The sequence below is a fragment of the Octopus sinensis genome, linkage group LG1 (genome assembly GCF_006345805.1).
Source record: "Octopus sinensis linkage group LG1, ASM634580v1, whole genome shotgun sequence".
Lineage (NCBI taxonomy): Eukaryota > Metazoa > Mollusca > Cephalopoda > Octopoda > Octopodidae > Octopus > Octopus sinensis.
The window spans coordinates 23,223,562-23,251,330 of record NC_042997.1 but is presented as its reverse complement, the minus strand read 5'-3'; the positions used below and the strand labels follow the sequence as shown (position 1 = coordinate 23,251,330).

At 37.6% G+C, this 27,769-nt stretch overlaps 1 protein-coding gene across 2 annotated transcripts in view; it reads left to right on the top strand.

Moving 5' to 3' along the window:
• The window catches only part of LOC115212923 (PX domain-containing protein kinase-like protein), a 60,718-nt gene that overhangs the window by 5,187 nt on the left and 27,762 nt on the right, over nucleotides 1-27,769 (top strand). For both annotated transcript variants that reach the window (XM_029781752.2, XM_029781761.2), the window contains exons 2-7: nucleotides 10,741-10,929; nucleotides 17,048-17,144; nucleotides 18,387-18,464; nucleotides 21,905-21,978; nucleotides 22,493-22,567; nucleotides 24,971-25,217. In XM_029781752.2, coding sequence (XP_029637612.1) covers nucleotides 10,741-10,929; nucleotides 17,048-17,144; nucleotides 18,387-18,464; nucleotides 21,905-21,978; nucleotides 22,493-22,567; nucleotides 24,971-25,217 — 760 coding nt within the window. The remainder of the gene's footprint in view (nucleotides 1-10,740; nucleotides 10,930-17,047; nucleotides 17,145-18,386; nucleotides 18,465-21,904; nucleotides 21,979-22,492; nucleotides 22,568-24,970; nucleotides 25,218-27,769) is intronic.

Genomic DNA, 27,769 nt, shown 5'->3' with positions numbered 1-27,769 from the left:
TCCTATTCATTGTACTTTCCCACACATATATCAAAGGATAGCATTGGATTTTCCATCTTCAACACCCACCTCCACCTTCCTTATTACTCAATCTCTCTCTCCCTTCAGATGTCTGTGTAACATGGGATTGCATTGGATGTACTCATATACTAATCCTCACCCTTCTGAACACCTTGCCATCACTCCCTCTCTGCCGTCATTTTCATCCTCACCTGTCTCCATTACTATACATCATTAACTCTCACTCTTCCAGCAAGCATGTAACTGCAATCACTGTCTCTCTTCCATTTCTTCTTTCTTTACTGCTGTCTCACCTCAATTACTCTGTTTTCACCGTTCACTTGTTTTTCTTGACTCTCACTCTGGTTCACTACTCTTTTTCTTATCAACTCACTCAGTCACCTCTTGAATAAAGAGAAACAAGGTAATGAGGACTCCTTACATGTGGGATTTACAAGCAGTTCCACAAGTGTTGGTACCATGCAACTGATATATTCTGTAAAGTGATTGGTGAGCATGAGGAAACAATGTAAAATTAAGAAAACCCTTAATCTTGCCAAGGACACGACAGCTTCTAGTACACCCAATATAGTCCAAAAGTTGAATGGTGCTAGAAAAGCAGCCAGCTGTAGAAACCATGCCAAAAATGGAATGTCTATGTGAGATGTTTTCCTCCAACCTGTTTAGGAAAGTTCTGAATAAAAACTGACTCAAACTGGGATAACTTGTCCAGCTCATGTCAACATAGGAAGCAGATGTAGAATGGTGATTATATACAAATTGTCGATGTTGATGTCTGTTTATACACACACACACAAGTGAATATATCTCTATATGTAAATTATAATGTGAATGAGTGTGTGTGTAGGTGATTTTATATAGTGTTGGCAGTAGCTGTTTTCTCATATCTGAGGATTTCAGTTTTCTACTAATTACTTCCTATTGATGCCACTGATTACCAAGAAGACCAATCCTCATATGAGGTAGGTGGGAACAAAGATGATAAGGAAGAATTTATTTAGAGCATGCTTGTTGTTGCATCTTGCATTCTTTACATATCCTGACCTTTTTCCTGCTAATTCTTACTCTGACTACTATACATCCAGAATACCTTTCTCCACTGTTATTTAGGTCTTCTAGGTAACAAGAGCTATTAACTACTTCTCAGGAGCAATCTGGGTACAGGGAAAAATCTATTTTCTGTCTACTCTCAGTACTTACTACCCATGTGCACCTGTTGCATATGAATTTTTTTCTTTTCTGTTAGCCAACCTGTGATTCCACTACACCTTTTATGCTTAACACTGGACAAATTGTATAGAATTCTTACCTACTACTTTTTTTCACGCAGGGCAAAGTCATTCTCCTGATTGCAATAGAGTCCTATCTTTTCTATTTACTAATACTTTAGGCGTTTCAAATTGCACTTTGAGTCCTCTTGATTTCAGGTTTTGTTTCTGTGTATTTAACTCTATCACAGATTCAGCTGTAAAAACTAGGTCTTTGCATAAAGGAGTTCCCTGGGCTGCTGGGCTTAAACTGTTCTATTGTGGCTTGCAGGACTATAATGAACTGAAGGAGGCACAGACTGAGGCCTGGTATACATCTCCCATCTTCTCACTCAGTTCATCATTCTGCTTACTGCTTTCACCTGACTGCACATCTGTACATGGCTAATACAGCTCTTTATCACAAGCCATTCATCCACTCACAAAGCACAGGCTCTATCAAAAGCATTCTCTAGCTTCCAAAAGCATTGCACGGGCCAACATCATATTACTACTTTTATTAGTAGAGTTTATGCTTTTGAAACTTGCCATAACAGAAATACATTTTATTAATCCTTTAATAATTCAAATTGCAGGGAAACAAATATAATGTTATTTAAAAAATTAATTTATAAACAAGTTAGAAACAACAGTTACATTAAATTTCTATAAATTAATGAGAACCATGTCCTTGTACATTTTTGCTTAATTTCTCAATATCAGGTGCATAATTTATGACTTTTAGCTTCACACAAGCTTCTGAATGTTGAATTGTCAGACAACTTCTTTGTGGACTCAAAACAGATTTTATATGTGAAAAAATTTGTTCATATGTATATGTTGAGCCAAAGGCTGAAAGCAGAGCATATGAGATTTTCTTCAAAGAATTAAATCTTTCAGACAACATCCAGCAATTGAAGATGACAACAGACTTCTCCAAGCAGCTTCTTCCAAGAGTTTTTTGTAATTCCACAAAGTTTGTTTTCCACAATTCTGAAGTTGTTAATTCTATCATTTCCATTTCAAAGCTATTGATGTGCATCCACTCAAAAAGTTATAGATCAAATAGGTTCATTTTCAAATCAATCCAGTTAGATTTCAAAGTCATTACCTCACTTGGAAAATTCTTCTTTCAACATTGCAATATATTTTTGAAGTTCATTTTTATTAACATTAAATTGATTTGAATAAGCTTTTACATTTGCAAAATATTTGTAAGTGTTGCCAAAAAATATCTAATTTTAACAAAGCATGATACAAGTCTGTCCAAAACATTACCCCAACTAAGCTAACGGAATTTACTGTGTAGTGGGAGGTCTGCATATTCGTTGTCCAATTCTTGTAGAAGGGACTTAAATTGTCTCTGAATCAGTGAAGAGCGAGAAACTATGAAGTTAACTATTTTAACAACAGCCTCCTTGACAGAACTCAAGCTTTGTGATGAAATTTTTGCAACTAAATTTTCCTAATGTATTATGCAATTAAAACTCATTACATTGCATCCAATATGATTTTCAAGAAGCTTAACAAATCCCTTTTTCTTTCAAACCATTGCACGTGCACCATTGGTAGTAATACAAAATATTTATATTAATGGCTTGATTTTTGAAGTCCTAATAAGTAGAAAGGTAGACAAATCTCAAACACCTTCAGGTAGATGGCCCTGCTCGATCTGTAGAAAAGGCATAGGTAGGAATTCTATAAGATGCACCAAGTGTAAGCTATGGACACATAAGAGGTGCAGCAATGTCAAAGGAAGGCTAACTAGGAAGATAGTTTTTGTATGTGGCAGATGCTCTGGTGCAATAAACACTGAAAATGTGCAGAGACCATCTTCCGCCACATTCCAGGGAGAAAAACTAGAAATAGTTGATAGTTTCCTTTACCTAGGTGATCAAGTCAGTAGCAAGGGCGGGTGTGCCGAAAGTGTAACTGCTAGAGTAAGAATAGCCTGGGCAAAGTTCAGAGAGCTCTTACCTCTGCTGGTGACAAAAGGCCTCTTGCTCTGAGTAAAAGGCAGACTGTATGACGCATGTGTACGAACAGCCATGCTACATGGCAGTGAGACATGGGCCGTGACTGCTGAGGATATGCGTAAGCTTGCAAGAAATGAAGCCAGTATGCTCCGATGGATGTGTAATGTCAGTGTTCATACCTGACAGAGTGTAAGTGCCTTGAGAGAAAAGTTGGACCTCAGAAGCATCAGATGTGGTGTGCAAGAGAGACGTCTACGCTGGTATGGACACATGGTAAGAATGGATGAAGATAGTTGTGTGAAAAATTGCCACACCCTAGCGGTTGAGAGAACCTGTGGGAGAGGTAGACCCAGGAAAACCTGGGATGAGGTGGTGAAGCACGACCTTCGCTCTTTAGGTCTCACCGGGGAAATGACCAGAGACCGAGACCTTTGGAAGTATGCTGTGCGTGAGAAGACCCGGCAGGACAAGTGAGGCTATAACCCGTGGCCCCTACCTGGGACGTAGTCAGTCCACCTGTGCATACCTTCCTTCTTGGGACACATAACTCTACTTGTGAAGACCTGTTGAGGCAAGTGAAAATCAAAAAATCAAATCAAAATCGAAATCGATCAACATCAATGGAATTTGTAGTTGTGGTACCAGTGCCGGTGGCATGTAAGAGAACCATCCGAACGTGGCCGTTGCCAGCACCATATCGACTGGCCTCCGTGCTGGTGGCATGTAACAAACACCATCCGATTGTGGCTGTGCCAGCCTCACCTGGCCTCCGTGCCGGTGGCACGTAAAAAGCACCATCTGAGCGTGGCTGTTCACCAGCCTCGTCTGGCACCTGTGTCGGTGGCACGTAAAAAGCACCATCCAAGCGTGGCTGTTCGCCAGCCTCGTCTGGCACCTGTGTCAGTGGCACATAAAAAGCACCCACTACACTCACAGAGTGGTTGGCGTTAGGAAGGGCATCCAGCTGTAGAAACACCGCCAGATATGACTGGCCTGGTGCAGCCTTCGGGCTTCCCAGACCTCAGTTGAACCGTCCAACCCATGCTAGCATGGAAAATGGACGTTAAACGATGATGATGATGATGATGATGATTTACAAATGCAGTCAGAATGTCCTGTCCTGTAGTTGTATTGGTAAGAGGAATCAAACAACATAATTCTTCATAAATACAATCATTGTCACAGTATCTTGCAACAATTGCTAGGCAGCAGCTTTTTGTAATCCAATTTTTTGTTTTAGTGTTATGTTTTCAGCTATATCAGTTATACGTCCCTCAGTTGATCTTGCAGAAGCTGATATTTCTTGAATTCGAGATAGTATTGTTTCAGCATTTTGTAAATCACTAAACAAAATTTTAGCACTTAAAAAAGCATTTTTGATAAATTCTCCATCTGTAAAATGTTTACCTTTCTCAGCTATACATTGAACAATTATGTAACTACATTCGTTTCCTTTACTTTTGGTTCCAAGCATTTGAACAAAAACAGAAGTGCTTTTTTTGTAACAGTTTCTTTTTATGGCTTCACTTTTCTCATCAGAGTTTTTAAATTTTAAATGTAGTCTGGTATCTAGTTTGATAGTGTCTTTGTACACTTGATGTATGACATATGACAAATTCACAGCAGAATGCACACACAGCACAATCATTTTGTTGTACAAATCCATACTCAGTTTGCCAGAAATCTTGAAATGCACAAACATCAAAATTTTGTCTTTTCTTATTCATTTTGGGGCACTAGATATTGATAATTAATATTAACAAGTGTATAAACCCTTAAACCAGATTCTACTAACAAAAATTTAAATAATTAGAATAAAATAAATAGTAAAAAATATTTTTTAAACAAAAAAATGTAATTAATCCAGTGAATAAATTTTCGTAATGATAAAAATAATTAGATTAAAATAAATGGTAAAAATAAACAGAAAAAACAGAAATGGACTCAAAAAATCAAACTTGACTCACTAAGGAGAAATTGAAGCCAAAGAAAATAAGTATAATTTTTGACTTTTCATGTTTGTTTGTCTTTGAAAACCCTTCTCACTATCGTTTTTTTCTTTCCATTTAATATAACACTGGCCTCAAAATGAGATAATAATTTTAAAAGAGTTTACTTATAGATGACCCACTAAGTAGGAGCCCATTTTTAAGAGTGTCTTTATTTAGACTGGCCGCTGTGAGGTGGTTAACTAATTTTAACATATGATCTGCACTGCTAAAATATACAACAAATTTTTTAAAAAACAGTCATTTGTAGCTCTAGCTCCTGGCTTAAGTAATAAAGTACATATAAATGTTTTCAGCACCAGCTTACAAACAAAAAGTTAATTATGTTAACATAATTTTGTATTGTCAAAATTATTTGTGTTCAGTAGTATTATATATTTTTAAGGAAATATAATACTACCAAATACAGCTAACATCAGATAGAGTTAGAATAAATGGAGCATAAAAAAGACATGTAACAATATGATTTAATTATTATGATGTCACCTCCTGAAATATAGTTATAAACAAAAATTTGCCAAGAGGTGTGCGTGCTATTGTAAATTGGTCCGTGTGCCATAGGTAGCCAACACCTGCTCTAGGTCAACAAATGCAATTGTCTTACTATGAAGATGGCATCAGTAGTACTTCTTTATGTCACAAAAATAAACTGTATTACATCTATGTGAATTCTCTTCCTTCTCAATTATGTTGTAGCTTTTTCTGTAACCTTCATAATCTGGCCCAAAAGTTTGATATCATTGTCGTTTCTTCTCTTCAGTATCTCATATTTGTTCTTGTAATTAACAATGATGGTGGTGTGCCATCATTGGGTATAACACCCTCCTGTAATTCCTGATTTACTATGTGGGTAACCAGATATTTTAAACATCCTGATGGGCCAAGTGCCTTCTCAGATTTTATCTCTAATCTCTTTATCCACCATATTGTTGATCCCTTTGTTAGGTCTTCTTAGGGTAAACCTTTTTCTCCCGTGCGTTCTCTTCATTACAATCTCACATAATAGCACTTCCATACATCTTCCTTTAAATAATCTGTTACGGCAAGAGTGGTGTCACCATTCTTTACACATTTCTCTCCAATAACATCTCTAGTTCCCTTCGGGCTTCTCTTTTTGCTATATATACTTAATGCCAAGTTTCTGATAACTTGTTATTGCTTTTTGATGTTCCCTTTTAACCAGTCCTTCATAACTTGTCGTGTTCTGCATTGTTGAGACAGGCTGGGAATATGATAGATACCTTCCTTTTGGCTGAGACCTTGCTATAGCCACAGATTTGGCTGGCCACCCTCCTTAGAAACTCCCAGTTGTCCACTACATCAGTATTTTCTATCTCCGCTATCTTGTCATATATATGCATTGATTAACATGTCTCTAAACTTACTGCTGGCTCTTTATTTTTCCATTGTCCATGTTCTTTTTCTCTAGATTTTCTTCTGTCTCTGCACCAATCTAGTTCTTACACTGAAGTCACTAACCACTAGTTTAATTTGATAGTGAATACAGTCTTCACTAGGTATAGACTTATCATTCACAACTGTCTTTTTTTTATGGTAAGAATGAAGTCTGTCTCGCTTCTGCATCAACTTGATTAGTAGGCGATTAGGTAGCTGGCCAGTTTCTTGAAATTGATGTTGCAAATGATGAGGGCACATGAGTCACTTCAGGATCCTTGATCACTCCTCCACAACATACCATCATAATTAATGTACATCTTTCTATGCTAGCATGGGTGGGTTAGACAAGTCAGATGACATTTGGATTACTGATATTCTAGGTGTGACCAGGAAACCACTCCTTTGTTTCTGTTTTTATTTGTCATAGTTTCTAATGTGAACCATTTTACAGAGTATACTGGGTGAAAATTTTCACAGTTCCAGTAGTAGGGAAATGATTATATCCTTCACTTGACAAGATTAAGAGGTCCTCTCAAATTGTACAACGTTTCTGCACATCCATCAACCATTTGGAGTGTAGCGGGTGCAGTTTTTCTATAGTAACAGCACTGGAGAAGTTGATAGGTCCTTGTCAAGATGAGATGAAGGGTCCTCTCAACAGTATGATATCTTGTCCATTCATCCACCACTTCACAAAATGCACTGGATACATTTTATTGTGACACCAGTGTTTGAGGGTTCAGAATCCTCACTGTTCTATGTTTACTCCATTCATTCGGCATAATATGACCATTACTGTTAGAAGTGGGAGTGAATGCTGAAGCTGGAATTGAGTGAGAGAGAGAGAGAAAGAGGGAATTGGTGAATCTGGGAAGAGAAATGGAAGAGCTAGTTCTGCAAGAGTAATGAGTGGTAACAGGACTGAGTAAAGAGATAGATAGGAACAGGATAGAGTAAATGGCAGGTGACTGCAGGAATGGTTACTGGTAAAAAGTTTGGGGAAGGAAAGGAAATTGACAGCCAGCAGTATAGAGAGTGGAGAGGTAATATTAGCTAATTGTGGGACCACAGGTGGTGGATAATTGAGATAGTAATGGAAAAGTGAGTGATTTATGTAAATCAAAGAGGGAGAGGGAATGCAGTAGTAGAAATGGTAGACAGAAGGGTAAGCAAAAATTTCAAATAAAAAAATTTGGGAAATATTTCGGACCTTCATCGGATCACAAATTCTGTTCATAATTCTTTGTTAAGGTTATCTCTACAGATATTCTAAACTTTTTCAAAAACTTACAAGGTTGTTTTTGTAGAAGGCCAGGAAATTTAATACATTTTTTTAAATCAATAATTTCACTTCTGTATACCAGCCCAGGATGAGATGTAATGCATGTGTGTGTGTGTGTGCATGCGTGTGTATCTGCATGTGCATGAATGCTTGCATATGTATGTGTAAATTGTATAAGCCATTAATGTACATGTTTTGTGCTGATATAAGTTGGATGGTATGATAGGTTATGATGTCCAAGAACTGGATTGTGCTCCCTTGTCTGTTTTGGCATGGTTTCTACAGCCAGATGCCCTTTTGAATGCCAACCACTTTACAGCATGTATTGGGTGCTTTTTACATGCCACCAGCACTAGTGGGATTGCCACATTGCTTGCAAAACTATGAACCCTGAGGGGGAAGGGTTTATGATTGGAGAAGAGGGATTAAAGAATGAGATTTCTAGCAAGAATTCTTGTTGTTGAGGAGCTATACGATTGCTCACATTTTAGATGAAAAGATGGAAGTGATTGGGTGGATCTGCAAACAGATAAAAATAGGTATCTTGGTGGACCCACAAGGTATGAAGAAGCAGAGAAACCAGGAATGTGGGTAGAACTTACAAGAGTTTAGGGGGAGCGAGAGATGAGGAATTGGGAAGGGGAATTGAGCAACAACCGTAAAGATTGGGTAGGGTTGAAAGGTGGATGTAGTGAATGGTGGATAAAGTGTGGCTTGAGGGACAGCCAGTGAGTTGGAGGAGGTAGGAGAGAGTAGGAGATAACTGACAGTGCAAAATAGCAATGATACAGTAAACAGATGACTAAGAGAGAGATGACATGTGGTTAGGTTGGTTGCAGGAGTCATCATTATCATTTAGCATCCATATTCCATATTTACATGAGTTGGACAGTTTGACGGGATGCAAAAGAAGTCAGAGGATTGTGCTAAGCCCCAGTGTCTGTTTTGGAATGGTTGGCTTCTACAGCTGGATGCCTTCCTAACCAACTAATATCTTGAGTGTGTTGGGTGCTTTTTAGTGTCACCTGCACTAGTGAGAGCACCCAGTTCCATGAAAAGTGGGACAACTTCCAGTAAACTGGAAATACTTAATGACAGCAGATAAAAAGGGAATGGAAGTCTATCAATATCAGTTTTATTGTTGAGATTAAATCTTTGAATCACTAGAGACAAGAAAATGAAACATCGGAATACCAGGAAACTATTTTCCAAATACTAAGTAGAAAAGGTTTGTAAAATAAAATATATTATTTTGCTATGAGGAAAATTTGGAAATTTTTGTTACAAGTAGAATTTTCTGGTATAGGGTTCTGTCTAAAATGTTAGATTTCTCTTCCTCATAGGGAACTTCTTTAAGTTATAAGAATACGTTTGTCTCCTTGTTGCAAACATGTCCCATGTTTATATAGTTGCTTAGCCCCAGATCAGCTTTGATTGAGTTGTATTATGATCATAAATATTCCTACCATTACAACCCATCTTTTTGGGTATTTAGAAATACATTGTCCAAAATATTCTTCCATTTTTCTAAGATGGTAGTGATTTTTAGGAAATGTGGCTACTATATGTAGCAAGTTTAATGACCATGCAGAGGCTCTATTCTTGCATCCTGTATCATATCAACTATGACTGATGGTATTAGAAATAGTAAAATAGAAATAGCATTTGCTCCAACTACTGACACATATTTCCAATTTATAGACTTATAAAAGAACCAAAACTAATTGAGTTAATTGGATGTAAGACTATATCATTGGATGATTGTCAGATATCTATGGTTGATAAGAACAGTTCCTTTTACCAGTCATGATGAAGACATTTTTATCTTGCAATAGTCATTTGTACTTCAGATGTAAGTTGATACCATAATTATTATCTACTTAAAATAACAAGTAAAGCTCAAAATGTTGGATTCTACTCTCTTTGAATATAGTTTGAGAAAGATGAATTTTGACAAGTTTTGGTGGTATGTCATCATCATCATCATTGTTTAACATCTGCTTTCCATGCTGGCATGGGTTGTGCAATCCAATAGGTTGTAGAGTTCAATCTCACCTCCACCACAGACACAACAGAACAATAAACGATAACTGATAATGACAGATTTATATGGGTTAACTTCTGGAATTTCTTTTATGTTTGATATTTTTCAGTTTATACACATTTGAGAGAAGTAGGATTGGTTTAGACACTTAAGTGTTGTACTAAATACATTACATTAGTTTTGGTTTGTGCCTTTTAATTCCAATTTAAAATCTTATATGTGTTTGACTTTACATTTAATCCATTGGAGGATAAATTTTAAACAAATAGCCATTGATGCAATGTGGTATATCTCTTTCATTCAACAGGAGTGGCTGTGTGGTAAGTAGCTTGCTTACCAACCACATCGTTCCGGGTTCAGTCCCACTGCGTGGCATCTTGGGCAAATGTCTTGTACTATAGCCCCGGGCCGACCAATGCCTTGTGAGTGAATTTGGTAGACGGAAACTGAAAGAAGCCTGTCGTGTATATGTATATGTATGTGTGTGTATATGTTTGTGTGTCTGTGTTTGTCCCCCTAGCATTGCTTGACAACCGATGCTGGTGTGTTTACGTCCCCGTCACTTAGTGGTTCGGCAAAAGAGACCGATAGAATAAGTACTGGGCTTACAAAGAATAAATCCCGGGGCCGATTTGCTCGACTAAAGGCGGTGCTCCAGCATGGCTGCAGTCAAATGACTGAAACAAGTAAAAGAGTAATCTATTCATTGAATAAATATTTGCTTGTTTATTTTTGCTATAACTTTAGTTTGCTTTATTTTCAGGAATACATTGTTCGAGTGCAAAGGGGTGCTGTCGTTGAAAACAACTGGACCATTAAAAAACGGTACAGTGATTTTGTGGCTTTGGATGCAGAGTTACACATGTCCAATATTGAACTAGCTATACCACCTAAAAAGATGTTTGGAAATATGGAACGAGAGTTTGTTGCTGAAAGGCAATTAGGACTGCAAGTATGTATAGATTTATCAGATTATAACTTACCTCATTTTAGAATCCACTGGTTGTGATCTTTTTCTTATTTATCATCATCATCATCATCGTTTAACGTCCGCTTTCCATGCTAGCATGGGTTAGACAGTTCAACTGGGGTCTGGGAAGCCCGAAGGCTGCACCAGGCCAGTCAGATCTGGCAGTGTTTCTACAGCTGGATGCCCTTCCTAACGCCACCAGGATGCCCTTCCTAACGCCAGGATGCCCTTCCTAACGCCAACAAAGTTGAAAAAAAAAACATATCTAGATATTATACATGTTCATTATTACTATAATAATGGTTTTCCACACTAGTGCAGATGAAGGTAGTTAATTAAATTAACCCTTGTATATGACTAATACTTTTTTTATGATCTATAGAAAGATGAAAATTGACTGTGACAGTATCCAAGTTTGGAAAGTAGTAAACTGAAACTAAATATTTCAAAATTATAAAATAATCTCAAACCAAATCACGCACACACATATACAACAGGCTGCTTTCAGTTTCAGTTTCAGTTTCTACCAAATCCATTCACACGGCTTTGGTTGACCCAAGGCTATATTAGAAGACACAAGGTGGCGAGCTGGCAGAAACGTTAGCGCGCCGGGCGACCTGCGTAGCCGTATTTCGTCTGTCGTTACGTTCCGAGTTCAAATTCCGCCGAGGTTGACTTTGCCTTTCATCCTTTCGGGGTCGATAAATTAAGTACCAGTTACGCACTGGGGTCGATGTAATCGACTTAATCCCTTTGTCTGTCCTTGTTTGTCCCCTCTGTGTTTAGCCCCTTGTGGGTAGTAAAGAAATATATATTAGAAGACACTTGCCCAAAGTGATGATGATGATGATGATGATGATGGCACTTTTTATATTGTTACTGAGATAAAAAAAAATAATGAAGCTTACTATAAAGTTATTTTGAAAACTTGTGTTTCATTATCTCCTAATTACTGTGAAATGACTGGCAAATAAGGTATCATGCATAACAAACAGGTCACCTTCCCCTTCACTGGTAAATATTACAACCATCCACTTCTAGCTGTACATAGAACTCAAGGTCTGAAATAGTTGCCACAGCAATATTAGTATGTTGTCCCAAATCTAATGTTTTATCTGAAGAAGTATTGTTTTAGACTACTCCAACACAGGTTTTTTTTATGACTTGTTCTAAATGTATTTCTTATGTCTTCTACATGCCCTGTTTCCTTGTCATGACTTATTTCACCATGGCTATATCAATTGATAGGAAATTGGAGCAAAGATTAAAAGGTTGTTCATTTATGATCTGTACTCAACACTCACTAGTTTAGTCAAAGAAGATTTAAATAGGTATCACATGTTGTCGTTTAGCCCCCCCCCCCCCAGGCCCACTCTGATGAAGTAGTCTTAGAATCAAAAGTATTCCTGTCATGACTATCTGGTCTTTTGTTTAGGAATATCTTAAGTTGGAAAGAAAGTCCCATTGTATTTCAAGATTGGAAGAAATAAATGCTTCCTCGGTCTTAATTGATATATTTAATCAAGGTAATATTTTCCTTCATTGATAACACAATCCCATCTGTTTGGCAAATTGTTGATCCTTTGAGCATACGATTTTCTTTTATCTTTTACTTGTTTCAACTACTACAGCCCAAAGTAGAAGACAGTGGGATTGAACCTGGATCCATGTGATTGGGAAACAAAATTCTTACCACACAGCCATGCCTGGTTTTGAAGCAAAAAATTATTCACTCGGTTCAGCAGGTCTTCACAAGTCTTCACCTGACAATTGGAGGTGCTTTTAAGTGGGCCAGTTATGCGATACTGGCACCAGCCACAACTATGATCTCACTTGGCTTGCCAGGTCTTCTCAAGCACAGCATATCTCCAAAGGTCTTGGTCACTTGTTAACACCTTGGTGTGGCCCAATGTTCAAAGGTTGTGCTTCACCACCTCATCCCAGGTCTTCCGGGGTCTACCTCTTCCACAAGTTCCCCTCTACCGCTAGTGTGACACTTTTTCACAAAGCTGTCCTCTTCCATACACAACACATGACCATACCTGTGCAGTCATCTCTCTTGCACACCACATCCAATGCTTTTTATGTCCAACTCTTCTCTCGGGTGCTTACATTCTGTTGTGTTTGTACACTGACATTACAAAACCTGCAGAGCATACTAGCTTCATATCATTCAAGCCTATGCATGTCCTCGTAGTAACAGCCCATGTTTCACTGCCATGTAGCATGGCTGTTAGCACACAGGTATCATACAGTCTACCTTTCACTCTGAGTAAGAGGCCCTTTGTTACCAGTAGAGGCAGGGGCTCCCTGAACTTTGTCCAGCCTATTCTTATTCTGGCAGCTACACTTCTAGAGCATCCACCCCTGCTACTGACTTGGTCACCTAGGTAACAGAAGCTGTCAACTACTAGCTTTCCTCCCTGGCATGTGATGGAATCTGTACATCTTCGGTGTTTATTGCACCTGTGCCTCTCCCACACAAAAATTATTTTCTCAGTTAACTTTCCTTTGATATTGCTGCACCTCTTAATGTGTCCATAGCTTACACCGAGTACATCTTATAGAGTTTCTACCTACACCTTTTCTACAGATCGAGCAGGCCATCTACCTGAAAGGATTTGTGGTTTGCTTGCCTTCCTACTTATTAGGACTTTGGTTTTTGCTAGGTTAACTCTAAGACCCTTCGATTTTAGACCTTGCTTCCACACCTGAAACTTCTTCTCTAGTTTTGGTAGTAACTTAGCTATTAGAGCAAGGTCATCAACATAAAGGAGCTCCCAGGGGCAGTCTGTCTTGAATTCCTCTGTTATTGCTTGGAGGACTATGATGAATAGGAGGGGGCTGAAGACAGATCCTTGGTGAACCCCTACTTCTACCCCGAATTCTTTGCTATATTCGTTGGCAACCCTCACCTTACTGACAGCATCCCTATACATGGCTCGTATAGCTCTCACCAACCACTCATCTATCCCTAGTTTCTGCATTAACCACCAGATTAGGGATTGGGGGACCCTGTTAAAGGCTTTCTCCTTGTCAACAAAAGCCAAGTACAGATGTTTATCTTTGGCTAGGTATTTCTCCTGCAGCTGTCTTACCAGAAATATAGCATCAATGGTGTTTCTTCCTGGCACAAACCCAAACTGCATCTCATCTAAACTAACTCTCTCCCTCTATGACCCTCTCCATAACTTTCATCACCTGATCCAACAGTTTGATACCTCTGTAATTATTTCTAAGGCGTCACCTTTACCTTTGTAGCAATTGACTACAGTGTTGCTACGCCAGTCATTATGTATGACTCTTTTGTGTATCACCTGCTTAACTATATGGGTGACTTGGCTATAACCTACATATAAAGGGGGAAAAAGCATCATATTATTGGATACATATTTCTACATTTATTTTTCAGTTGCATGATCTCAGAAAAAAGTTAAATTTTGAAAAAGAAAACATGTTCACATATATTTTACTAAGTCACTTAAGAATAGCAGATCAGTATAATTGTCAGAGCATCAAAGGTTATGCCTTACTGTTTGTTCTAGCTTTTTGAGTTCTGAGTTTTTTTTAGTTTGACAGGTAGACTTAATCTATCACTACTACCAGGTCTTTGGGTGCTTGGGTTTACTCAGTTATAAGCATTCAGACAAGGTCTCTTGGTTAAAGACAATTTTCTCTCTTCCTCCCACAAATGTCAAATAAACTGAAAAATAAAGGGTTGTTGATGCTGCTCCCAAAATAAATGGTAAAAACCAAATAGGTAGTGACATAATGTGACGGTCTAATAGTTTTTGTTCTGGGCAAAGCATTAAACTGCACTGGTGAGGAGGCTCTGACTTAGGAGTTCAAGTGTTTGGAGTAATAGGGAGTTATTAGTCACCACTACTCCCAGGTCTCTCAAGTCCGAGGCAGTAGTAGTTTTTAAGGTCCCCAGTTATGGGACAAATAGCAGAAAACAGTCTTGTGGTTAAGGCATACAAGGATTGGAGAAGGGCTGGCCTTAGATGTGTAACACAGGCCACCAATATGTGTACATTCTCTGATATACCATGAGTAAACTTAAATTAACCAACAGAAGCCAATTACTGTAGCTTTTCCAAGAAAAATCATGAATCTTCAGATTTTGGTACAGAAATCCATAATTGTCAATATCTGTAAAACAGACATGCTACATGGAGAGAGAGAGAGGGGGGGGGAGATAGGTTTGCAACTGTTTTGTTGCTGAAGAGCAATTGTCCCTCTATACTTCTTTCTGTTTTATGCTAACTAACCCCAGTTTAATTCTGACTGAGCAAACCTATTACCAAAGACATTTCAGTCAGCACCATTTTTTTTATAGGGACTTTAAATACAATCCTTTTACAGGATGTTAAATGTGATGTGAGAGAGATTGAGCTTCTGTTTCTAGCAGGTCAAGATACTATGTAGGGATTTCATCATCACCTGTGTAATTTTTATAGGACTGAGAAGATATTGATAAAGAAATGGAAATTTTAACACAATTGGTTAAATGCTGAAGAATATTTGAATTTACAACATGAGATATGATGAGAAAGATAATAAATGAGCAGGATAGAAAAGACTACAGCAGCACTGTCAGCACATAAGTGTTTACCCTAAATGTTTTTAATATTAGCTGATCATAATTCGTTAACAGCATCAGAAATTGATGGTATAAATTTAAACTTTTAGGAATAATTATGGTAATTATATTTAATTTTTGGAAATATTCTGATTGATAAAGATATCACAGATTTTTGTGTGATATTATTTTATACACAAATTTGCATTTTCAGAAAAGCTTTGGCATAAAAAAAACAAATAGTAACTGCATTCCATTGCTCATGATGATGAGGGTTCCAGTTGATCCAATCAGTGGAACAGCCTCATTGTGAAATTAATGTGCAAGTGGCTAAACTCCACAGACACATGTGCCCTTAACATAATTCTCAGGGAGACTCAGATGACACAGAATGTGAAAAGGCTGGCCTTTTGAAATACAGATACTACTCATTTTTGCTAGCTGACTGAACTGGAGCAACGTGGAATAAAATGTCTTGCTCAAGGATACAACGTGCCGCCAGGAATTGAACTTGCAACCTTACGATCATGAGCCAAATACTCTAACCACTAAGCCACATGCCTTAAAAAAAGTGTGTGTGTATATATATATATATATATCATCATCATCGTCATTTAATATCTGCCTTCCATGCTGACATGAGTGGCACTATATATATATATATATATATCTTCTCTCTATATATAAACGGCAGTTTGTCTGTGTGTGTTTCTGTGTGTCTGTTAGGTTGTACCCTCACCCTGACCACGGCTTTCAACCGATTCTGATAAAACTTGACACACACATAGCCCAATGTCATAATTCAAAACTAACGCAGCGAAAATTTTGAAAAGTTCCCCCAGTTCTGAAAAAAATCGATAAATTCGACATGGGGTCGAGAATCAGAAACACAAACCACAGACTGTCTAGGGGACGCAACTCGACCTTTTTAACTAAAAAAAAAATTTACCATCATTTTTTTTCCATTTTTTGGCTATAACTCTCTAAAAATGCTTTATAGTTATTTCCCTTACAAATCTGAGCAACGCCGGGCGATACTGCTAGTATATATATATATATATATATATATATATATCATTATCATCATTTAACATTCACTGATGATTCATGTATATATACACACATTTACACAATGGAAAATTCACATACAGTACTCCAAATTTCCTGGCAAGTCATGGATATGAAGTTGTGTTCTATTGACAGTCAGTGTTCACCAGCAATTGTGTAAAGTCTCTATTCAACAGCTGACAAACAGTGTCACACGCATTGTTTACTGATCATCAGTCAAGCAATTCATACCCATGGTTTACTATGAAACTTGGAATACTGTATGTGAACCTTCTATGGTTGTATAATATATGAAAAGTATTCCCTTATTTCAATGACATTGATGTCTGCTTCTTTTCTTGTTATATACTTGATTGTTAGTTATATGTAAAACATTTTTGTTTGCAGAATTAAGTAATTTCTTATTTATTTTAAACTAATTTGGTACATTTATTTTTTCTATATTTTCAGCAATATTTGAATTCAATACTGGAATATCCTTTGCTGGCTTCCAGCTTGATTGTCAAACGTTTCCTCAATGCAAAAAGTTACTCTGATAATCTACGAGGTAAGCACCTAGTTGCAACATAAAATTGGTGCATGTTGGAAGTATAATGTTTTTGCTGTTTGTTTGTCTTATGTAGATCAACTGAGGATTCATAATGGCCAAATAGGTACAATACTGTTGTTTAAACCCACATCAGCCTTGACTGAGTAGACCTGTAATCAAAAGCATTCCAGCATGACTACTTCATCTTTCTCTTAAGCATTGTACATTTAGACCTGTGTTATTCAGTGCCTCTCTCTCTTTTTATGATGGTACAGTGTAATTGGAATGTAACTTGACTGTTATTTTTAGCAGGATATACAATGATGCAAAGGTTCCCTCACTAGCTTATGGGCAAGATATCAATCATTCCTGTGGAGAGACACAAAATTTCATCCGTAAAAGCTTAAGTATATATGTTTCATTTACCTGTCTGCAAATTAACAAATGAGACAGAACAGCTTTAACGATGGTGCATGGAACAAAGTAGAAACTGATGTTGTAATAGAACAATCCATTTCACTCTCCTGGAGCAGATGTATCTCATCTGGCAACTCAAGCTGGGTTGTATATAAGTGCACCATTATACATTTTGGCAGGAAAACACTGCAGTTTACCCACTCTCTCCATAACGTGTGTCAAAAATCATCAAAAAGGCCAAAAGTGTCTTAGCATCACTCTGTAAGATCTTTGTTACGGACTCATTGGCTAATTATTTATGTTATTGTATGCCCACACAGTTTATATCTACAATCTAGAACCTGCACCTTATTCAGAATATTGATTTACTAGAAGCTGTCTGAAGACATGTACCTCAACAAATACCCTCTGTCTTTGGTATCTTGCTTTCTCTGAGGATCACTACACTAAAGCTTCCACATTATACTCTGTTTTCCAGCAAAGCTATGGCCACCTTCTTGATTCAATATCTCTATCACCTATGGATATGCTTATAAAAATCAAAAAGCAGTGCAGCACCCTTGACTTTCAGAGAGATTTATTTCATACTCAGAATTGTCCAAACATAGAATAAACTCCTGGCATCTGTTAACTGCCAGGACACTTTATCCATGTTTTCCAAAAATTGCTTATAGCACTCTCGATTCACTTTTGGCTGATATTGCTGTCTTTTTTACTTGATTTATTCCTAGTTTCTTTTCCCTTGTTTACTCTCTTTTGACAATTTGCAGTGCACATGAGCACTGTATACAACAAACTTACAACTGTACATATATATATTTATATACATATGTTTATTTTTAGAGACTGCCTTACAACATGTTTCTATGATTTTCCGATCTGAACCAAAATGGGAAGTAGTGGAACCTCTGCACAATCTTGGTGAGTTTTTTTTTTCCCTCCCTTTTTTTATTTCAGAAGATAATAGGAAATCTTTTTTAGCTTGTGTACACCACCATTCCTGTCTGTAATGATCAATAACATAAATTAATTGGATAGCTTTCTGAAGGCTGTTTCATTAAAATAGTAATAACCTGTTTTGAGCTAATTTGACTGAAACAAAGAACATATGAAGTACAACTAATAATGCTTAATTTCACAACATACAAAAGTTAATATTACTGTACTATAAATGATTTTAGTCTCGTATATTTATTTATTTATTTATTTATTTCAGGTGGGTTTTTTTTCTTTTTTTTTTTACTACTTCCTCTGAAATTATTTAGGAAGTTACTTTTTCTATGATATATTTTGACTGTTTTGTTAAATCTTCACAATGTTCTGGCTGTAAATTACAAATTCCTATAGTACAGGTATTATCAAAAATACTAACAGGAGAAAAATATTTCCTATTGAATTTTGTTTATTGCTTGTTTGGATTCTATATCCACTTAATCATTGATATATAATTTATCACTTCTCTTTAGTTTCTGGTTGTTATTTATATATTCAAGCCTACACAATACATATTTAATGTAATTGATGTATATTTTAGTTCCATTTAAGAGATATTATGCTTAATTTCTACTAAATTTGATTTATTCTGTGATGGATGTAATACCCCTTACTTAATAATAATATCCACACAAATGGAAAAGACATCAAAGTTATTAACAAAAACTACTTCTGTTACCATTGACTACATATTTAACATTCATTATACAGCAACAATGCTAAATTCTATTTCTTTTTCCTATAAAAAATATTAAACTAAACCAAAACAAAACCCAGCTTCCTGTACTTCCTTTTCTAAAAGTCATAGATAGTTTCTGTTATCTAGGTGACCTAATTAGTAGTGGGAGGATACTTCAAAAGTATAGTTGCTACGAGGGGCGTTCAATAAGTAATGCCCCTGACCCACTTCCCATAGCAGTAGAGCAACGACACTTGGCACAGTTATTAGTCTTTTCCTACATAGGAACTACCCAGAGTTATGCATTTCTCCCATCATTTGATACAGCTCTGGAGACCATTTTTGTAGAAGACCCCAGCTTGGTCCTCCAACCATGACGTGACTTCAGAAATCAAGGCTGCATCATCTGGGAAACGCTTTCCTTTCAAAATCAACTTCATGGCTGGGAAGAGGTGAAAATCAGAGGGCACAAGGGGAGGAGTTCATAGCTGCACGCCTGTGCTTCTGATCTGGCGACACGCGAGTTGTGGACCGGAGCGTTGTCCTGCAGGAGGAGGATGCTTTTGCTGATCTTGCCCCGCCTCTTGATTTTGATAGCTTCTCTTAATTTCCTCAAAAGTGAAGCATAATAGGCTCCTGTAATTGTGGTACCCTTTGCCAGGAAATCTGTCATCACTACTCCGTCCTGGTCCCAGAAGACTGTGAGCATAACCTTGTCAGCGGAGGACTGCACCCTTGCCTTCTTTGGAGGAGGTGAGTCACGGTGCTTTCACTGCATTGACTGGGCTTTGGTCTATGGATCATAGTGATGGACCCAGGTTTTATCCTGTGTGATCAGTCTTTTGAAAAATTTTGACTCATCTTCTTGGCGCATCTCCAAATTCATCCTCGAGCACTCAACGCGTTCTTGCTTCTGGAAGGGTGTGAGCAACCTGGAAATCCATCTGGCATTTCTACAGACCCGGTACTAATCTTGACCTTATGGGCTATTTGGCGAATAGTTATGCGTTGACCTTCCAAAATGGCAGCCTCAACTTGACGGACAGACGTCTCATCAATGGCAGAAGAGGGCGACCAGATCTGGGAGCTGTTTCCACAGAGTTCCGACTATGTTTGAATTCACAATGCCAGCGTTTTACAAGGTCATATGATGGGGCATCATCACCATAAGTTACTTTCATTTCATCAAAAGTCTCCCGTGGTGTGCGTCCTTTCAAATACAAAAACCAGATCACTGCTCGACACTCAACAGGCTCCATTTCACACTTGACTCAGTTCAAACACCTGTAAATCGGAAACCGCAATTAGTTCAGAGCTGTAATTCGCCACTTAATCTATAGAGGTATAAATAAGTGCACATGCAAAATTTCAGCTAGATCAAACAACTGCAAGTGGGTCAGGGGCATTACTTATTGAACGCCCCTCGTAGAATAAGAATTGGCTGGAGAAAATTCAGAGAACTTTTACCTCTGTTGGTAACAAAAGGCCTTTCTCTTAGAATGAAAGGCAGACTGTAAGATGCTTATGTACAAACAGCAATGTTACATGTTTGTTAAACTTGGGCTGTGAATGCAGAGGACATACAAAGACTAGAAAGAAATGAAACTCTTATGTTCTAATGGATGTTCATGTACAACTAAGTACAAATACGCTGAGAGAAAAATTGGGCATAAGAGGGATCATATGTGGTGTGCAGGAGAGAATACTGCACTAGTATGGTCATGTGATGCAGATGGATGAGGACAGCTGTATAAAGAGTTGCTGATTGCTAAACACAGAAGGAATATAAAGAAGAGGAAGACCAAGGTAGATGTTGAGCATCTCAGAGTCGGTGATGGGGGACCAAGATGAATGGTGATATGCTGTGCTTGAGAAGATCCTTCCTCAGAAGAATTGAGATTCTGTTAAACCTTCCTCCAATGCTCATCTTCTAACACTCATTTTTCCATCAATCATTTGTGTCACCCTGTTTCCTTCAATTTCCTCTGTATCCAAATCATTTCCTCTCTCTAATCATTTGTCACACTATCTTCACTCAGTGCACTTACCTACACATCCACCTTTTCTGCTCTTCTATCCTGTTCTGTCTTGTGTTCACATTGCACCCAGATCTCACATCTCTCTCTCTCTCTCCTAGTGGGCAAGACATGTATTCACTTCTTCTGCAAGGCACCTGCTCCTTGTCCCTATGTCATAGTTTCTTATCCCTCCATTCTGTATCCCACTCGGTTGAGGGATCTTATTTTGTGGGTACTTGGCTACCTCATTGGTACTGATACTACATAAAGAGCACCAAGTACACTCTGTTAAGTGGTTGCCATTAAGAAGGGTATCCAGCTGTAGAAACCATACAAGAGCAGACATAGAATCTGCTGTAGCCCTCTGGCATGTCTATTTCTGTCAAGCTGTCCAACTCATGCCAGCATGGAAAAGGGAACATTAAATGAAGATGATGGTAATGATGCATGCCTCTCTTTGAAATCAGACAAGAAATATTGGTAGTTAGTGGTGGCATATTTCAATCTTAGAGTAATTATCTTTCGAGTTAAGAACTGTACCTTTTATTTATTGCCAGTTTTTATTTCATATTCAGTAGCAAGCTTTCCTCCCCATTCCCTTTTATATATATATAATTTTGATGATTTGCAAAACTTTGAAGTCTTTCTGTGTTTTCTCTATCTCTTTAAAGGTTGGCGATTACGGAAACATTATATTGTAGTGAAACCTTATGAAAATCCAAAAGAAAGACAGTTATTGTCATGGGTATGTAAACTATTTCATTTATGTTGTTATACATATGTAGATTATTTGATTGATGTTGTTATGAGTTTCTACAACATTTTGTTGATGTTGTTGTGGGTATACAGACTTTCATTTATGTTATGAAGACATAAACTACTTCACTATGCATATAGATTATTTCCTGAATATTAGCAAAAGATTAAATTGAACTATTCAAATGATGATCCACTAATAATTATGTCACAGTGATTTCAGTATATTCTTAGTCTCATTCATTCTTTATTCATTTTAGTCGCAAAGAATGTTTAGTGGATGACAAATATAATTTCTGGAAAGAAGCAACGAATTATATTGTTTAGTGGGATGGCATTTTTAGTTGGGTAAAATAAGATTTAAAGAAAAGTTAGCAAGTGTGAAGGAGCTAAGGTATACATTAAGGAAATGGTTGGTAACATATTACTGTTTACATACCAGCTAGTTTTATTTGTTTTAGTCTCTTATATCCTATTTAATATGTGTTTTGTCTCTGTTGTAGAATGATTATGGACCTTTTAAGTTTTTACCCGCAAAAGAATTAATGGCTGTGATAAAGCTGCTTCCAAATCTGCAGGTAAGTTAATTTCAAGATATTCCTCAATTCATATGAATATGTATTTGAAAAGCTGTCCAACTAATAACAACAGTGGAAAGGTAATGTTGAAATGTTAAAAAATAAATTATAATATTCTGTAAATCATGCAGTTAGATGTTTTGTAGAAAAGAGAAGCACCTATTTTAATCTTAACATGTACCATGCAAGTCACATTAAAGGAACTTAAGGGCACATTTTGCAAAGCTGTTGGCAGGATCATTATAAAGGCTAGGTGATAAGAATATCATGTAACAGGTGAGTTTCACATTCATGAGGGGAAATATTAGGATGGATACAGTTGTAAGTATGGAAGATATGGACATTGTTCAAGAGTAAAGAATTCATAATGTTTCTGTGGCTTGGCCAGAAAATTCAAATGATCACAAAGAACACAAAATCTATTGTGTATACAAGCATACATACAAAACACACGTGTACATGTGTGACTGACTACAAATACATAGAGCTGAACATGGCATGCAGAAAGTAAATAAATAAAAAGTTTTTGGACGCCCCATGTTGAATTGCAAAATTCTAATATGGTATTTGTGTAATAATGAAATCAAGCCTGGAGTGTGTGTGTGTGTGTGTGTATGTTGTGTTTATATTAGAGAGACAGTATGTGTGTGTGAGAGAGAAAGAGAGAGGGGGAGGGAGAACATTGCAAACAATGAATGAAATAAACATGAAATGAAGAAATCATATAAATAAAAGCTCATTAAAGAATATCTTGTACCAAATATTTATATTTATGAACTTAGTAAATATTTCTTTCAGTAATTTATCGTAGTTGTTTGCAAATAGTGAATTAAAACTTGAAATGAAAACATTAAAATAGAGAATGAGAGATTTTGCAAATGAAAGCGGAAAATTTCGCTGTTGCTACATCAATAGCAGAAGATGGCATTGAGAAACCTTTTTAAAGAAGTGGATCATATATATAAAGCAATGTTTAAACTGAAGACCCTATTATGTATCCGAGGTCAAATTATTCATGCATCTCGAGTATGGAAGCAGTTCATGCAGCTGTTTTTGCATGAAAAGCGAATACGCATACACACAGGTCTATTTTATATAAGATATAAATAAATGGCACTCCGTTGCTTATGATGACAAGGTTTCCAGTTGATCCGATCAACAGAACAGCCTGCTCGTGAAATTAACGTGCAAGTGGCTGAGCACTCCACAAACACGTGTACCCTTAACGTAGTTCTCGGGGATATTCAGCTTGACACAGAGTGTGACAAGGCTGGCCCTTTGAAATACAGGCACAACAGAAACAGGATGTAAGAGTGAGTGAAAGTTGTGGTAAAAAGTACAGCAGGGTCGCCACCATCCCCTGCCGGAACCTCATGGAGCTTTAGGTGTTTTTTGCTCAATAAACACTCACTACGCCTGATCTGGGAATCAAAACAGCAATCCTGTGACCGCAAGTCCGCTGCCCTAACCACTTGGCCATTGCGCCTCCACATAAGATATGTATACACACACACACACACACACACACACACACATATACACACTTGCATGCATGCAAATAGATAAATTGTATAGTGTGTAGATGGGTGTTCCTAAGGGTTATCCTACTGCAAACCATATATTAATTTTCAAGATGGTGCAGGGGCCTGATCAGCAAATGAACGATGTGTTAAGGGGAAAGAGTAGTCAATAAGTCAAAACAAGTGAAGGTTAGATATCAAAGAAAGGTGGTCATAGAGATGTATTCTCAGAGAGGTTTATTGAAGAACGAGATATATTTACTGAATTAAATGAGGAAAATCAGCAAAGATAAATTGTAATATCACTTTATAAACAAGTGTTTGAAATAGTACACCTGAGATAATGGGAAAAAAAGCTTAAAGTATTGTTGCAATAGGTGTCTGTAGAAGGTGTGTGAATTTGTTAGAGAAAGCCTTCTCTAATGAAATCAATTGAGGGGACAGCTGTTGATTAGAAGTAGGTGATAATAAGTAAAACAATTGAAAACATTGACAGAGAAAGCTACAAGATGTTTAGAAATCATTATAGACACTGAAAATATCGGGCTATGTCTGAGATGCATTAATTTTTAGCTAGTCACATTGTGCCAACCCCACCTCTTGATAAATAGTATAGGAAGACCATTGTCAATAGCTCTGAAAATATAGCAAATGCATTACAAAATCTACCAAAAAACTGCTGAGGAAATTTGTTGAATCAGGTGTCTATGCAACTGAACGTCTTGCTCCCTTTATCATATGTAGGTTGACTGAGAGAAATATAGAATGACTATTATGCTAAGTTCAACTAATGAACTCAACAGTGATCTGGTATTTAAAATTTACAGCCACTCAACTGTATACCTAGAACTGTGAAGGAAATAATTTTCTCTTTCTTTTATAGCATCCATTTATAGCTCCTATGGAGTTTGCTGTTGCTAATGAAAATGGTGGAATGGTGATACGGAGCTTTTATGAACATGGTACTCTTCGTGACTACATTTGCAAGTGTAAACCTAAGCAAGCACACTTTTTGAAGAAGTATGCCCGACCGAAAACATATTGTGTTTTAGAAACAAGAGAAATTCAAAGATATGGAAGACAAATTCTTGAAGTTTTGAAATTTCTCTATGATAAAGGATTACCATATGGTAAGTTTAAAGAGTTTAAATGATCATACTGTTGCAGATTGGTGAAGAACATAGTACTGAAATTGATATACATATAGGCACAGGCATGGTTGTGTGTAAGAAGTTTGCTTCCCAACCACATGGTCCTGAGTTCAATCCCACTGTGTGGCACCTTCAGTAAGTGTCTTATACTATAGCCTCAGGCCAACTAAAACCTTGTGAGTGGTGAAAGAAGTTCACTGTGTGTGTGTGTTTCTCCCCATCATCGCTTGACAACCAGTGCTAGTGTATTTCTGTCCTCATAACTTAGCAGTTCAGCAAAATAAAGAGATAGAATAAATATCAGGCTTAATAAATAAGTGCTGGAGTTGATTCATTTGACTAAAATTCTTCAAGGCATTGCCCTAGCATGGCTGCAGTCTAATAACTGAAACTATATATATATATATATATATATATATATAGGCACAGTCATGGCTATGTGGTAAGGAGCTTGCTTCCCAATCACATGGTTCTGGGTTCAGTCCCACTGCATGGGTAAGTGTCTTCTACCGTAGCTTTGTGAGTGGATTTGGTAGACAAAAACGTGAGATATGCTGAGACTGAGAAAACCTGGCAAATAAAGTGAGTTCACAGCTGTAACCTATACCAGCCTCCTCAAAAGTACCTTGGATCGTAGGGCGACAATGCCGTGCTTGAGGAGACCTATTGAGTCAAGTACATCAAAACCAAAATCAAATGGAAATTGTAGCTGTGATCCCCGTGCCGGTGCCATGTAAAAAGCACCATCCGAACGTGGCTGATGCCAGCGTTGCCCTGACTGGCTTCCGTGCCAGTGGCACATAAAAATCCACCAATTGATTGTGGTCATTGCCTGCCCTCTCTGCCCCCCGAGATGGTGGCACATAAAAAGCACCCACTACACTCTTGGAGTGGTTGGCGTTAGGAAGGGCATCCAGCTATAGAAACACTGTCAGTCGAACCGTCCAACCCATGCCCGCATGGAAAACGGACGTTAAATGATGATGATGATATGTATATGTGTATATTTGTGAGTGTGTCTGTGTTTGTCCCCCCCACCATCACTTGACAACCGATGCTGGTATGTTTATGTCCCCTGTAACTTAGCAGTTCATCAAAAGAGACTGATAGAATAAGTACTAGGCTTACTAAGAATAAGTCCTATATAGATAGATAGATATAGGTATATATGTATTTATCTATCAATGTAGATAGATATGTATATACATACATACATGCATGCATATGTCTTCATCATTGCTTTAATGTCCACTTTTTTTCCATGTTTGCATGGATCAGAGAGACATTTACTCATGGCCAGATGTGTTTTCGCAGAATATTGGAAATGAATAACTGCTTGTATAGAGTGTTTAGGTTTATTAAATCAATGAAAAATGATGGAAGAGATGTTGAAGGAAGAAGATGCATGAGGGGGAGTGATGGAAGGTTGAATTTTTGTGAAAAGGACAGGGGAAGAGTTTGGAAGGAGCATAGAGAAGGAATTATGAATGAGGAGACTGAATGGGATCAGAGGATGGAAGCTGCTGTGGTGAAGGGGCCAGTGGAGAAGTAGTAGAGGCAATGAAGGAAATGAAAACAGGAAAGGCAGCTGGTCCATTAGAAGTGTGGAAATGATAACTGCAAGTGGAGAGATAGGGATTGTTGTGATGATGGAGCTCTGCCAGGGTGTGCTGGATGGAAGAGGAATGCCAGATGATTGGACACTAAGTGAGGTGGCACTGATCTTCTAGGGAAAGGGAGATGTGACGAGTTGTCGGGCATATCGGGGAGTGCAGTTATTGGAGAATACCATGAAGATAGTGGAAAGGGTGTTGGAGAAGAGAATTCGGAAAGGGGTGGATGTGGATGTGATGCAATTTGGGGGGGGAGACAATTGATGCAATCTTCATTATAAGGAGATTACAAGAGGAATAGAGACAAGGAGAAGGAGTTGTACATGTGCTTCTTTGATCTGTAGAACACATTTGATAGGGTTCCAAGGAAGGTGATTGAGGAAGAGAGGTATGCTAGAGGTAATAGTGAGGGCAGTGATGAGTTTGTATGAGGGGGTAAAGACAAGTCAGAATTGTGTCAGAGCTGTCACAGGAGTTTGAGGTGAAAGTTGGTTTGTATCAGGGATCTGTGTTGTCACTGTTGTTGTTTGCAATAGTGGTTGATGTGGTTGCTATGGCATTGAGGTAGATCCAGCCAGCCCCGTTAACAGGGACAAAACCCAACTTTAAAACACTGGATGATGATGATATATGCCAGCATGGAAAACAGACATTAAATGATGATGTTGATATATATATATATATAAAACACACATTAAGGACGTTCCACTAATATATTTCTATACTTCTACTTTGTTCTTACACTTTTCAAAATTGCTGCACTGTTTATAAACAAAATATAATGATGAAAGTTTTGAGGCCTATTAAGTATCACTGCAGGTTTTGCCTTCATGTGATATGTTTAGGTTAAATCAATTTGCATTCCTGACTGAACTGTACTAACAAAACTTGACTGTGCAACCCAATAAAATACTTGTC